Source organism: Pangasianodon hypophthalmus, chromosome 19, assembly GCF_027358585.1.
Source record: "Pangasianodon hypophthalmus isolate fPanHyp1 chromosome 19, fPanHyp1.pri, whole genome shotgun sequence".
In the NCBI taxonomy this organism is placed as follows: Eukaryota; Metazoa; Chordata; class Actinopteri; order Siluriformes; family Pangasiidae; genus Pangasianodon; species Pangasianodon hypophthalmus.
This window is the reverse complement of record NC_069728.1, coordinates 5,791,952-5,806,655: the sequence shown is the minus strand read 5'-3', so window position 1 is coordinate 5,806,655 and position 14,704 is coordinate 5,791,952. Positions and strand designations below refer to the sequence as shown.

Sequence of the window (14,704 nt, the reverse complement as noted above, 5' to 3'; positions counted from 1 at the left end):
ATGATAAACTTCAAGTTGCAATTTTATAATTAACATTGTCATGTTTAAATAACATAATTTAATGAAAGATTTGGCGAAACCCAAGACACGCTGCAATGGCATAGTTGGTGTATCAGTCGGTTCCGTTTGCCACAGCATCTTCTTTAATACTGTGCAACATATTCGAGCCAGGACTAAGTGACCGATAAGTGATCGATCTGGTATGTCTCAGTCTGCAAAGTGCTATATACTCCCTAGTGTGCTGTGTGCCATTATCGAGTATTCTGAATATATCAGGTTTCCTAATGGCACTTGCCCTCCTGCTTTTCCAATACGGCATTGAATTGGTGAGCGAGACATTCCAAAGTGTGCGAGAAGATTGAGGAACACGTTGTCACGAGAGGCCGAAAGTCAATGAGACACTTAAAATAAACCTAGCAGTGTGTGAGATGATTGGTATCCATAATCACCTGGGTAGAGTGTAGATCTTTCTCCATTTTCATGTCAACCTATTTTCTTTTCACATGACTTAATTCGTACCTAATTCACATTTTCTGCAGTTTGTCTCCTGATATTAGCCTTTTCTGGTGCTGTTATGCTGCTAAATAATATTTTTTTATTTGTGTAGAGTCAAAATAGCTTCCACTTCTTTTTAGTGTTCAGAGTGTTCAGTACAAGAATTCTTATGGCAAATAGCAAATAAATCTTAAATCTCTTATCTTCTGCCTTGAGAAATTCCTTTTCCTCTCACCACTTTGTCTTCATTTTGCATTTGGTACCTTTTATGGAGTTATTTGGCTGTCACTAAATGCACATGAGCTGTGGCATGCATGGTGATTGACACTCATGAACATGCGCACGTGAGTATGAAATAAATCAGCATTATCAAAATTTTTGTAAATCTGGCATAAAGTTTTCATTCAGTTTGGCCTACAAAAACATTTACACACCACCCAGGCCCATTTTCTCGATCTCCTTGTTTATCCTTTCTCAGAATGTCCACCGCTCCAGATCTCCACCTCGTGCCACAGTTTTTTGTGCTGCTGTTCTGAATGCTGTGAGCTTAATGAAGGATTGCAGTTGTGCTGCTGCTCTAATCAAGGCACCAATTACTGCGCACATGTTCCCTTAGCTGGGTAAACACAATTACAGATATCTGATTAGCCTGCTACCAAACAAACCCAACACACACGCACACACATGCATAACACAACACCCACAAACACCTGAACCCATAGAAGGGATAACAGTAGACCACATAATTTGTCTGTAAATCAGAAAGCCATTTCACTGTAAAATGATTAATAATGACAGGGCTGGCATAGCTCTTTCTGCACACCATGGCAGCTTCAGAGCAGGACAGCTGGTGGAGCGGCTGATCGATGGCTTGACTGATGAATGACATTGATTTCAGAATCAAAGCAGATTGCAGGTGGCTACTAAGCTCTGCTTAATGATACTGAGCTCAACATGTCACTTATGCCTATGACAAAGCTGTTTTCCAAAGAATTGAGCTGTCATGGCGTGACTACTTGTAATATGAATCAGAGGTGGTTAACTCTGAGGATTTTATCTTTATTTAGACTAATTTATTTTAGAGAATCTCTGAATTCATTCACTTTAATCATACATCATTCACTTTAATCATGCACTAATACCTGAATTAACACTTACTTTAATATGAACTAATGATGAGTTAAGGCATGTACTAATCATGAAATAATGAAGAGCTAACCTTAACAACGTGTACATATACTAACATGCACCTTAAGTACATGTTAGTATATGTTTGTTAGTTTATGTAGTAAATAACACGTAGGGGTAAACGAAATCAAACATGCTCTATAAAAAGAATATGAATTTCAAATTGTTTATCTAATTTGCAGCTGCATACACAAACATTGGATGGCGCTGGATTACTTTCATAATTTACACTGATCCCCTTTAACGCATGTAGAAAGACGCACTAATAATAAACACCAATAATTTCAACCCGTTTTGCGTCATTCTCCATCTGTTTCTCTTCAAAACCCACTGTAGTGCTAGTACTTGCTCTAGGTAGCCTGGGGTACTGCTCCTTTGCCTACAAGGGTTAAATTAATACAGTAACATTTATTCATTCAGCTATTATCTATTACCATTTAAACCCAGTGTTCTATAAGAGTATTTTCTGGCGTTTTAGTCTCGGTGTTTATTATTTTATTTTCTAAGACTCAGGTCATAGTTAAGGTTAGCTCTTCATTAGTTTGTGATTAGTACATGCCTTAACTCATCATTAGTTCATAATTATGTAACTATTAATTCAGGAGTTAGTGCATGATTATTCACGTACTGTTATTGTACAATGTTACTGCAAATCTATACTCATTTAAAATTGCAGACAGAGGTCCATACAGGAAAAAAAACATCAGAACATAGCTACAAAACTGGAACTAAGAACCAAGAAACTAAGAACAAAAGGAGAACAGTAAGTACAAACTGTCCTATGACAAAGGCAGATGTCTTCACAACACAACAAACAAATTATTATATAGCCACAGTATTTTTCTTCTGACCTCAATATTTTAAGAGATGTGCAAAATTTCTCATTGAGAAGTGGAAGTGTCATGTCATGATCATAAAGTCTCACGGAAGCACAATAACGTGTAAGGTAAAATCTCCTCTAGGTGTGAGGAAAAATGATCAGCACCACGGTCTAGGAGTTCACTTTCAGCTACATTCAGTCAAACTGACAAAATAATTTAAAAAAGTGATACGTATCTGGGTGAATATATGAGTATGATGCTCTCTGTCTGTCTGGATCTCCTATGTTTCTATGTTTCACTTCAGCCAGTGATCAGGCTCAATTTTTGCTTTTAAATAAATGTATGTTGGTCTGGGTAAACCTCACCTTCACATGGTCAAATTGTGACATTTATTAATAATTATGAAAAGATAATGGGGTGACAGAACCAAATTAACAATAAGGTACTGTACCTTCCCCTATCTTTCCTGTAACTGCTGCAGTAGTACAGCTACCATAAACAAAAACCCCTACCAAATGGTCATATAGCTATAAGCTAATAAACAAATTATACCACAAATATCCCAAATTCATCACTCTTGATGTTACACGGGTATGCAACATAAAGGCTGAGGATACTGTGCATATGCACAGGTGTTAGCTGTGGTCAGGGATATTGTCAGGGAGGACAAGTGAAGTAGAGAGGAAAAGATGAAGCACACAGAAGGAATGTGACGTTATGGATGCACCCCAAACAGTACTGTGTGATAAAACAAAAGTTCCAAGAAAGCATTCCAAGAAGTAATCATGAATAGCCAAAACAATTTGTCGATTGGTAGTGTTAAACTCACATAAGCTTGCAGAAGGTAACGAGGAAGGCGGAGGGGTTTGGATATAAACACAGGCTTTATTACAGCAAATCCAAAACGTTTGGCTGAGTCAAAGACAAGTCAACGACACTGAAATGCACAAAGATAAACCACGATAAAACGTCACAATATAAGTGTGATTGTGGCTTGCATATATAATCCTCCTAATGTGAGTCACAGATGAGCAACAGCAACGGAGTCATGGCCAAACTGGTCCAAAACAGGGGTCCGTGCTTACGATGTGTTTTGACAAAGATCTGGGTATGACATGGGTAATACTCTCAGCTACTCTCAAAACTATGAGTCTCAAAATAATGAGTATTGTTATGGATTTTGAGCACTCTAGGTGTTTTTTAAATGGCTCATGTTCTACAAAGGACATTTACCAGTGGTTGCTTTCACAAACCAGGACACAGGCTGATTCACCTGCTTTTAAAATTGGACAAAACACAGCAACATAATGAGGGCTATAACAAAGAACATTCTATAATAACAACTTTAAGAAGCAGTTTCCATCTGTTGTTTTGCCAGTGAAAGCAAAGGACAAATAAGACCAAATAATGAATTGACCTGGATGGTGTGAGTGAATCACTGATGACATTTAACTTCTATTAGGCTGCAATGGAGACAGCTGGATGCCTCATCACGAACACAGACACGGTCATTTGTCATGAATAACATAAACATGCATGTTAACACATCAGGCTTGTGATGCAAATGTGGTAAAAGAGTGTTTGATCTATATACTGTTATTTGAGCAGCTCAGAGAACAAACACCAACGGTTACTATGGAGACGTCGAGCTGCCAAAGTGGACAAAATAAATGACATGTTAGACGTGAGGGAAGGCTTACTCAGAGGAAATGGCCACTCAAAACACAGACACAAACAATATTCTATACGAACTAAAAATACGACAGTGCCCTGGGCTGCTCTTTATTCTGACACACAGGCTCCCAGAGCTGAATAATGTTCTTTCTATATTCTATAAAATGCCCATGACTCGTGACAAAGAAAGACAAACAGAAAATACCTGCACTGCATACACAGATCGACTGTCGGATAAGTCAAAATAAATCAATAACAGATGATTTAAGGTCTTTGTGGGTTTTCTTTTCTTATGCATGGCCTGTATAACAAATGAAATAGTATCATATTTATAGCCTGTTAAACCTGTAACATCAGAGACATGAAAACAAAGACATACACAGTATGATACATTAGATTATTTTCTGAAATGTCAGTATACTGCTTATTTCATGCATCTATTTCTAGGGCAAGCAAAATAATCGATCAAAACAACAAGACAATTTCAACCTGTCTACAAGTAGCCTTAATAACTTTGTACTTGTTTTATCATAATATCGTAATGAGAAATGTTAGAAAGATTTGGATATATTCAAAAGATTTTTGCTTCATAAGATATTTTTTGCAGTTTTAGCTTGATATTTAGTCAAATTGCTCTTCCTAACAACAGTTTACGCCCAGGTCTCCTCCTTGCTTCAGTGCATAATCTCACCTGGATACTGTAGATTGCTACCTAAGTACTGCTGCTGTAATCATAAGGACTTCCCAGATCTCTTGTTTACAATCTGCTCATACTGAGTGTACTTTCAACTCGAACTCATTTTGCCTTTACTCTTCCGTACCTGTATAATGTAATGATTTATAATCTCACTATCTGGCATCACTCAGAAAGGGGTTCCTTGCTTTTTCTTGTCATTGTCACCTCTGGATTGCTCATTAGAGATCTACATCTGGATTTCTATAAAGCTGCATGGTTACAGTGCTCTTTTGCAAATAAAATAATAGTAAATTAAGCCTTGTCCCACCAGTTGGTTCAACACGAACTCATTTGGAAGCCATGAGGAAGCTGAAAGCAATGTCCGCAAAAAAATTTTATGTACTCCCAAGTGGCGCAACTGAAGCGTTCGCCCTATCGTCTGGATCCCGACAACGTCACGGCTGTTTGTGGTGGGGATTCCAAGACAGCAAAACTGGCCATGTTCTCTGAGTGGGAGAGATGGCATACTCTCTGTCAGGTGTCAATCACAGCAACACTAGCCAGTGTATGTCTGCTCATGTATGTGGAAGAGGGCGGATAGCGCCTTCCTGTTCAAAAAGATGCAGTGGCCTTTCGAAAAGATGTGGTGGCTGGCTTCATGTAGGAAGCCTGTGTCTGCCTTCACCCTCCCTGATTCAGAGCTGGTGTGTGATAGGGAGCTAGCAGACGGCATTGGTAAATGACCAAATTGGGCAGAAAAAAAAAGATATTTTATGTAGACTGCACTTTAATATTCAACTTCTAATAATAAATCATCTTTGACACACAGCAGCTCTTTACTATTTGTATATGGAGTAAAAATTCTGCACACTGTAAGATTTATTCCATGGAAAAATGTACGTTTAAGCCCAGCAGGAGCCCTGCAGGAAGTCTCTAACTGCTTCACACACACACACACACACACAGCCGAATGCCGGGTCATCTGAGGCTTCTTCTCCACAGGGATATTAGCAGCTAGAAGGTATAGATATGAATCTCTCTCCTTTGATAAATTATCCAACTAGAATCACATTTTGTTCTCAAAAGCCAATAGGCATTTTGTGTGATAAGTCAAGAGATAAGCCAACACAGCATAAGAAACCTCACTGTTCAAATTTCACAACAGTATCACAAAAAAAGAAAAGGGAATTTTAATCAAATAACGTTTGAGGAAAAAATGTTAGCGGTATTTCGTTTAAAACATGAAATTACATTTTCTTATCGTTAGTAAGAAGGCTCTATGCCACTGAAACCCGTCCTAAAGGTCATACGGTGCCATAGAGCTTTCTTTTTTACTGCGTATTTAATCTTGATATCCATGCATGCACCAAGTCCTACAGAGCTCATTTTGCTGCCTATTAATTTTTCCTTACAAGACAAGACTCAATGAGGCTGATCTAATTACACACACGTAATACAGCGAGGTCAGCTTAAACACACAGCTCAGACTGCAAGTCATGGCCTCAGCAAACACACCATAGACCTGTGTGAGCGAATTAGCTCAGAATCATACTGTATATTACAGTTATATAATATGTTAGGAGTAATATATGCAGGGCTGATTAAGGAAAACATTGCTTTAAAATAAAATAATAATAAGTTGCTTTTTTAAATGTCAGATGTTTATGAAGAAATCACAAGCAGTAAGCGTTAGATTTTAGGCTTTCAGATCTCACACACACACGCACACACTGTACCAGCGACCAAATAAATTTGACTTGACACATTAACAAGTGCACTTTGATGCAAGATCTGCCAGTGTATTAACACACAGAAGGGAACGCACGCACATTCACTTAAACACACACACTCAGACAGTCTTTCTACTGTGTATTATTTGCTTACCCATCTCAGCAGGCTGTGTTGTAATGTGGCGTAATTATTCCTGATTGTCAGAGAGAGAAATCAGACATAAATGCTCGTTTAATTACAGCAGAGGAGAGGGAGAGAGACAAAAAGAGACAGACCCTAGGGTCTGAAGGAATGAGGCATGAAGCTTCCTGCGGGCAACTGCAGACTGGTTGATTTTCAACCTCTAAGGAAGAATATTGCCTCTAAAATGGAAGACCTTCTGCACATATCAGAATAAAGTAATTTCACAAGGCTGGTGCTAAAGGTCTCCTCACAACGCCATTACAATTTAGTGTGCAAAGGTTAGCTGAAAGAACAGTCTTATCACGTGAGGGTACCTGCACCTGCTGACGTCCTTAAGACGTCACCAATAGTGAAAGGTCAGAATAATTGTGTATTGCTTATGGATCCTGCCTTTAAATTTGAATTACGGCATCCTCAAGCTCATCCTTTGGGTCACACTGAGCAATCAAACTGCAGCAATTAAAATAAATGTCAAATGTATTAACGTTATGTAAAGGTATAATAAGAATGTTTGAGAAAAATGGATATTACTTGATGATTGGTATATGGTCAGGTCAAGGTGCCAGGAGTGCAAGGCGTCAGCAGAACCAGAAACAGAATTTGTAATGTTTGGGGAAAAATATGATGTGTAAATATGATGTTTAAAATTTTCAAGTGAATCTTAACATATTTATTGGTTCTGAATTCTATTATTATTATTATTATTATTATTATTATTATTATTATTATTATTATTCAGGTTAAAATAAGGCTTAAAAAATTCAGATAATAAACATTCATGTTAAAAACATTTAAGCTGTTGAAAATTCACGTAAAAAAAATTCAAGAAGTCGAATGTTAAAATAGTCCAAAATTTAGGTTGAATGATTTAGGGAAAACATCTGGGATACTCAGAAATGAGACAGACGCAAACTGAACGCAATTCTGGCCAATCACAACACACCAGTAAGCTCATGCTTGTCTGATTGAGTTAAAAGCTAGAGCAGTGGTGTCAGACATACAGCCCACTGGCTGGGAATTCAGAACCAGTGTATCCAAATATGTTAAGATTCATGTTGAAAATTTCCAATATCATATTTAGACATTTTTTCCAAGAATTACAAATTCAGGTTCAGGTTCTGTTTTGTCTGATTTCACTCCATACTTTCATTTCTACTAGTTACATCAACCAGCAAGACTTGGGCAAGTCTTTGATAGTTTAAGGTTTCCTGTTACAAACTCATTTGAATATTTAGCTAGCTTGGCTTGCAGGCTTTCAGTGTGGAAAAAGAAAGACTAAACATCATCACTTTTATCCATCTGACCTAATGACCGCAACATAAAGTGAACACACTCAGTTCTTTAAATCTAAGCTTTTAAGTTCCTCCTGAATAGATGAGGCACAAAGTGTGAAAAGATCTGAGAAATACCAGCTCTCCTCAAATCCCACTCCTGCTGCCTTCGAGTTCTAATTACAGCACCCTAAAGCCGTCATTTGAGGACGGTCACACTGGACAATCTGCGTCAATTAAAGTAAACATGAAGGTTACGGAATGAGATAGAAAACATAAAATTAAATTGTTTCTTCTGCTCCTTGGTCTCAGTGTGTAATCAGAGAGTTGATAGCACATAAATTAACTGGCATTTTAATTACAGAGAGACATGAGGGGCTGGAGTGACCTCAGTGGTGTTGACCAAATTTGCTGTTTGGCTCAATTACAGAGAAGCCGATACAAGTGTAGGGAGGAAACAATATGATACTAGTCTTTTGGTGATTGCTAACATTTCCTATGAATCCAGTATATATAAATACATTATATATATATATATATATATATATATATATGTATAAAATACAGAATCATGTATTATAAATACATATCTATATTAGATATGTATATCTAAAATATAATAATGTCTACAATAATATTATAAATACATATCTGGAGCCTATCCCAGGGGCTTGAGGCACAAGGTGGGGGAAGCCCTGGAGGGCACAATCGCACACACATTGGCTCACTGGACTAGGGGAGGAGACCCCTGAAGCACGGGGAGAACATGCAAACTCCACGTGCACTGGGAGGAGGTGGGAATCGAACCCCCAACCCTGGCAGTGCATACATATACATAACACCTTATAACACCTGACATAAACCAGTATATGTGCTCAAAGCTACACGCAATAACACTATATAAAGCCTATAACATCAGTTACACTAAAAATGTATTATATAAAACACATTTGGTTTCTCAAATCCACGTTTATTTTCTCAGATGTACTCAACTCCTGTGATTATAATGCATTTTATATCATTATGCCTGGTCAGTGCAAGCTGTAAATAAAGTGTCATTGAAAAAATGAAATGTTCTTTCATACATAATACCTAACATGGCACTATAAATGCTCTTTACATTAACATGAGAAAATATGCAACTTAGCACTTCATAACTGCAGATCATTTAGTTAAGTAAAAACGATGTTATCTGTACATAGGAATAATGCATATATGCTATAAATGCATCCATAATGCATTATAAATACTAGTGTCCAGTACTCGTGTTTGCAAGTGTCCATTAAGCAGTGCCTAAAAATGACTACTTTTGTCCTTTCACATCTTTGGCTAAACACTCCAACTAATCAAACTCATTTGGAAAGCGATCATAATCCACTTGTTGAAAATATTCCACTCTGACTGACTGGTTTCAGCGATGCAAACAAGGCTAGTGTAAAGAGTTTAAAAGGTTTAAGAGGATTGTTTTGGGAACTGATTAAGTAGCTTTCAAACTGCACTCCACTCTATACACGAGCCAAATCCTTCAGATCCCATTCAGTCTTCTTAGTAATTATCCAATCAGCAGCTGAGGTCTCTGTATCACTGCTGGGGTCCTCTGCCACTAGTGTGAAGTTCATCTGCCAAAACAGATTTCAGATTTTCTCACTAGACAAGGCTAGGAAGGGGTGTCCTGTCAAGCCTTATCACTGGCTACAATATCACATTACTGTATCTTATTCCAGTTCCAGCACCACTACTGCATGCCAGCGCAAAAGATTTGCAAAGAGTAAATATACTACCCAGTGTACCACCATAAAAGCAACGCCTAAACATTTCTGTCACAGTTCTCTCTCCATCACACCAGATTCTCCTCTGTTATTCCTCTGCCTGTACAGAGTCATACTACACTTACAACACACAAAGTAACTGTCAACAAAAAGCAGCAGTTTCCAAGATCACAAGTCTAAAGCTGCCACTCACAGCCCTTTGAATAAACAACAATGTATGAATGAAGTTGAAAAATGGAAGATTGTGATGAAGAGAGATAAATTGGGAGCTTAATGATCAAGCTTACGGCTTAATACACTGCTGCTGGCTGATTCTGAAAGGCAGAACACATGGGGAAAAGGGCAGATGTGGAATAAATCAAATAATCCTTCCGTTCTGCTGATTGGGGTACCTCTGTCTAAACAATATCAGTGTGATTACTGGTAACACAAGCCCATTCGTGTGGAACACACTCATGCAAACACACAGAAAACACACACACACTCTCTCTCTCTTCCTCTATCCAGTGTGTTACGTTATGAATGATTATGGGGTTAGAGCTTTCCTACATATTGCCAGCATTCATATAAAATCCACAAAATCAAAAATACAAATTATGTTTGAAATCAGGGTAGCCACCTGCAGTTTTCTATCTTTATACTATAAGACAATATAAGATAATATATAAGATAATAATATATTATATTGTCTTATATATAAGACAAAAATCATCATCAGAATTAATTGTTTTCTAGCATCTGGTTTTAGAAACTGGACTTAGCAGCAGACTGAACAAACTATGACGACAACCATGGAAATGGAAAAATAAATAAATAAATTAACTAAAAAACTAAAAATGCTCATACCAAATTAGCCACACTGCAGAATAGTTGGCATGAAATGGTTAACATTTAACAGTTTCTGGTGGAAACCTGGTACCTAATGGGTAGTGGATCTAGCTTTTAATCCTCCAGATACACCACAAGTATGCAGATGTGTATGCAGCTGTGTGCACAGATGCATGCAGTTATGCATAAAGTATAACATAGAGGCTTACATAGAGGCTTGACATACATTATAATACATGCACACTGAAGATGCTTATGTGTACGCTTGTACTCAATGTGTGGTGGCCTGGGAAAACCCTTCTCATGATGAAATGTTGACATTCTGTTCTATATACTGTATATTTCTGAAAACTACAGACCTGAAATGTGTTTCTTTCGTGCACAAGTTTTAGCCTTTTAAAGTCATCTCTAGAAGTGATAAGGGAAAAAACTGCATTTAAAGATTTCATTCCCAATGCAGCGTTAGAGCATCATAAAGGCCTTTTTTTGCTAAAATATGTCAAGTATATTAACGGCAGAAGAATAACATTGTGATAAAAACTTGTTTTTTTGGGTTTTTTTGTCCTTTCTGGCTGTTGTGCAGAATTCAGCCACAGTGATATCCAATGGGTTTTCCCAGATGTATGATTCATCACCACACATATGATTCAGAAAGCCTGATCCGACCTGCTCAGCTGAGCAATCTCTATGATTTGCTGCTTTTGAGATGGTCACAGAGTGTGATCACGATACTGAATGTGACACATGGAGTTCTCTTCCCTGCATCTCACATTTTGCTTCTGCTGGACCAGTTCTGCACTCACCTGCTTTACAATTTTACCATTTCTTTCCTGGTGCTCCCTTTTTTATTTGTTCATTCTTCTCAATTCTTTTGTAACTCTTCGCTTCCAATCCTTATGCATACAAGTATACACTCATTGAGCACTTTATTAGGAACACTTGTACACCTACACATTCATGCAATTATCTAATCAGCCAATCATGTGGAAGCAGTGCAAATGCATTAAATCATGTAGATACGGGCCAGCAGCTTCAGGTAATGTTCACATCAACCATCAGAATGGGGAAAAAATGTGATTTTAGTGATTTTGACTGTGGCATGATTGTTGGTGCCAGACAGGCTGGTTTGAGTATTTTTATAACCGCTGATCTCCTGGGATTTTCATGCACCACAGTCTCTAGTGTATAGTCAGAATGGTGCAATAAAGAAAAAACATCCAGCTCTGCAGACAGAAAAGCCTTGTTGATGAGAGAGGTCAACAGAGAAGGGCTTCAGTAACCCAGATAATCACTCTGTACAATTGTGGTGAGCAGAAAAGCATCTCAGAATGCACAACACGTCGAAACTTGAGGTGGATGGGCTACAACAGCAGAAGATCATGTCAGGTTCCACTTCTGTCAGCCAAGAACAGAAAGCTGAGGCTGCAGTGGGCACAGCCTCACCAAAACTGGACAGTTGAAGACTGGAAAAACGTAGCCTGGTCTGATGAATCTCAATTTCTGCTGAGGAACACAGATGGTAGAGACAGAATTTGGCACCAACAGCATGAGGAGGTTCCCTTTTGAGTCTGGTTCCTCTTCTGTAAAGCTGCTTTGTGACAATACCCATTGTTAGAAGCGCTATACAAATCAAACTGAATTGAATCGAATCCATGGACCCAGCCTGCCTTGTGTCAACAGTCCAGGCTGGTGGAGGTGGTGTAATGGTGTGGGGAATGTTTTCTTGGCACACTTTGGGCCATTAATACCAATCAATCATCGCTTGAATGCCACAGACTATTTGAGTATTGTTGCTGACCGTGTGCATCCCTTCATGGCCACAATTTATCCATCTTCTAAACTGGTTTCATGAACATGACACTGAGTTCAGTGTTCTTCAGTGGCCTTCCCAGTCACTGGATCTGCATCGAGTAGAACACCTTTGGGATGTGGTAGATCGGGAGATTCTCAGCATGAAAGCGCACCTGAAAAATCTGCAGGAATTACATGATGCAATCATGTCAACATGGACCAGAATCTCAAAGGAATGTTTCCAACATCTTGTGGAATCCACGCCATGAAGTATTGAGGCTGTTTTGAGAGCAAAGGGAGGCCTTACCCAGTTTTAGTACAGTTTTCCTAATAAAGTGCCTGGTAAGTGTTTGTGCACGTTTTACTCTATATTCTCTATATTCATTGCTTTAACTTCCCACACTCCTTTGTATTTCATATAACATCATACAAATGCTTATTATCCAGAGGGCAAAAAGTGAGAGGAAGCAGGAGGTTCAGCAGCGCTGTTTTCATTAGGCTTTGTTTATTAGTCATGCTGCATCTCTAACTGTCCCTGGCTGCATTCACCTCCTCAACATTCCAATGTGCATCAATGACATTCATATTCATTAAATCCAGCCCCAAGAGCAGGCTCGCTGTGTTTCTGTGTGCGTCTGTCTGTGTGAGATCCTTTTTTTATTATTACGCCCCTCGTACAAACCTCAGGGATCTGAACGCACATAAAATGCTCATTCATTATACCTCAATTAATTTCGCGGCATGTTTGAAAGCCATCCCGCGTGTGTGTGTATCCATCTCACTCATGTTTGTGTGTTCATAGAGTGTGTGTCAGCTGTGCTCAGTAGCCAGATGGCTGGCAATGTGGAAACACTGCAGTCTGAATACTTCACAGATAAGGACTCCTACTCTTGGGCCTCTAAATGAGTGCATACTCCATGCATGCTGGGTAATGTAGTTGCTACACTAATGGGGTAAATTAAAGCTCCAGTAACTGTAACTTCAGTGCTATAAATGAGATGAGGCTTATTAATTACATGTCACAGAGCATATTGAACTGCAGTGCCACTGATATAAACAGGTCATTAGTAGCAGTAAGGTTACTTTGCTGTTAGAGCTACAAGGTTGAGACAGGTTGTAATATAATGGTTACCATGGGAATAGAGGCAGCTGTTATTACAACGCGGTTCAGACTGGGTTGGTTTCCATGGGAATAGTGATGCAGGTCAGAGTCATTAGCAACAACCGCTCCTGTCAAGGATGATTGATGTTTCCTTAGAGACGGATAGAGCAGGAGGCAGATGTTGAGTTGGATAGTAAGTAGTTAAATGTGCAAGCTGCAACAGTCTGTGTTCACATTATCTATTTTTTTTTCTTCAAGAAAAAAGCTACCTGGAGCACTTTTTGTGATGATATGAAAAAAGAGGCTAACAACCTGCACACTATAGCCACAACACTTCTAGCTAGCTCGTTATTATTATTTAACTGATCATTTTCACTATTATGCAGCATATGACGATTTTTAACCTGCCCCTGTGAAGATTTTCCTACAACTATATGGCATATAAGGGGATGAAAAAAAAAAACATAAACACATGACATTAATATATTAATATCAAAGACCTCATAAAGTCAGCATTGCTCTTTGAACAGCTTTAATTATTCTTGCTGTCTTAAAAATCCTGAATGGAATGCACCTGACTTCTTTCTGGTGTTCATCAACCAAATAATTTAGCAGTATGTATGGGGACATTGGGCCTCATTTATCAAACGAACAGATTTCATTCATAGGATTTATACAAAAGAAATCTGGTATTCAGGAAAATCCTGGAAGTTCGGAAAAAACAAACGTTTGTATCCTACTAATGCTCCTACAAGTGTATGGAAATTTATACATAAGAAGACTAACTGATGAAACTTTTGTGAAACCCAGTTGTTTCATATGAATGGCTTTAGAAATATTAAATACGAAACAAATTAAAGAAAGCAATCCAACATAAATTCACAAATTAAGATAAATTAGACTAGTCATTTAGTTAAGAAGAAACGCAGCTGTATAAACGAAGGGCATGATGCAATGACTCAGTGTGTAAGTTTGCTCCATTTGCCATGGCATCTTCTATTAATGCTGTGCAACACTTTGTCAGAGCCAGTGAGCGATAAGTGACCGATCTGGTATGTCTCAAGCTGCAATGTATTGTATATTCCACAGTGTGCTGTGTGCCATCATGGGCTTACTTACACACCCTCGTGCTTTCCCAACACAGCATCAGGGATGGCACATTGGTGTGCGTGGAA

At 38.4% G+C, this 14,704-nt stretch overlaps 1 protein-coding gene across 13 annotated transcripts in view; it reads right to left on the bottom strand.

Annotated features, from left to right (window-relative positions):
- The window catches only part of dab1a (DAB adaptor protein 1a), a 356,465-nt gene that overhangs the window by 86,982 nt on the left and 254,779 nt on the right, over nucleotides 1–14,704 (bottom strand). The window contains exon 1 of one of the 13 annotated variants that reach the window (XM_026944634.3): nucleotides 6,739–7,466. The exons of the other annotated variants lie outside the window; for them this stretch is intronic. Within the exon in view, the coding sequence (XP_026800435.1) occupies nucleotides 6,739–6,742 (4 nt within the window). The 5' untranslated portion in view covers nucleotides 6,743–7,466. Of the gene's footprint in view, nucleotides 1–6,738; nucleotides 7,467–14,704 lie in introns of those variants that run through there. 13 annotated transcript variants of the gene reach the window in all.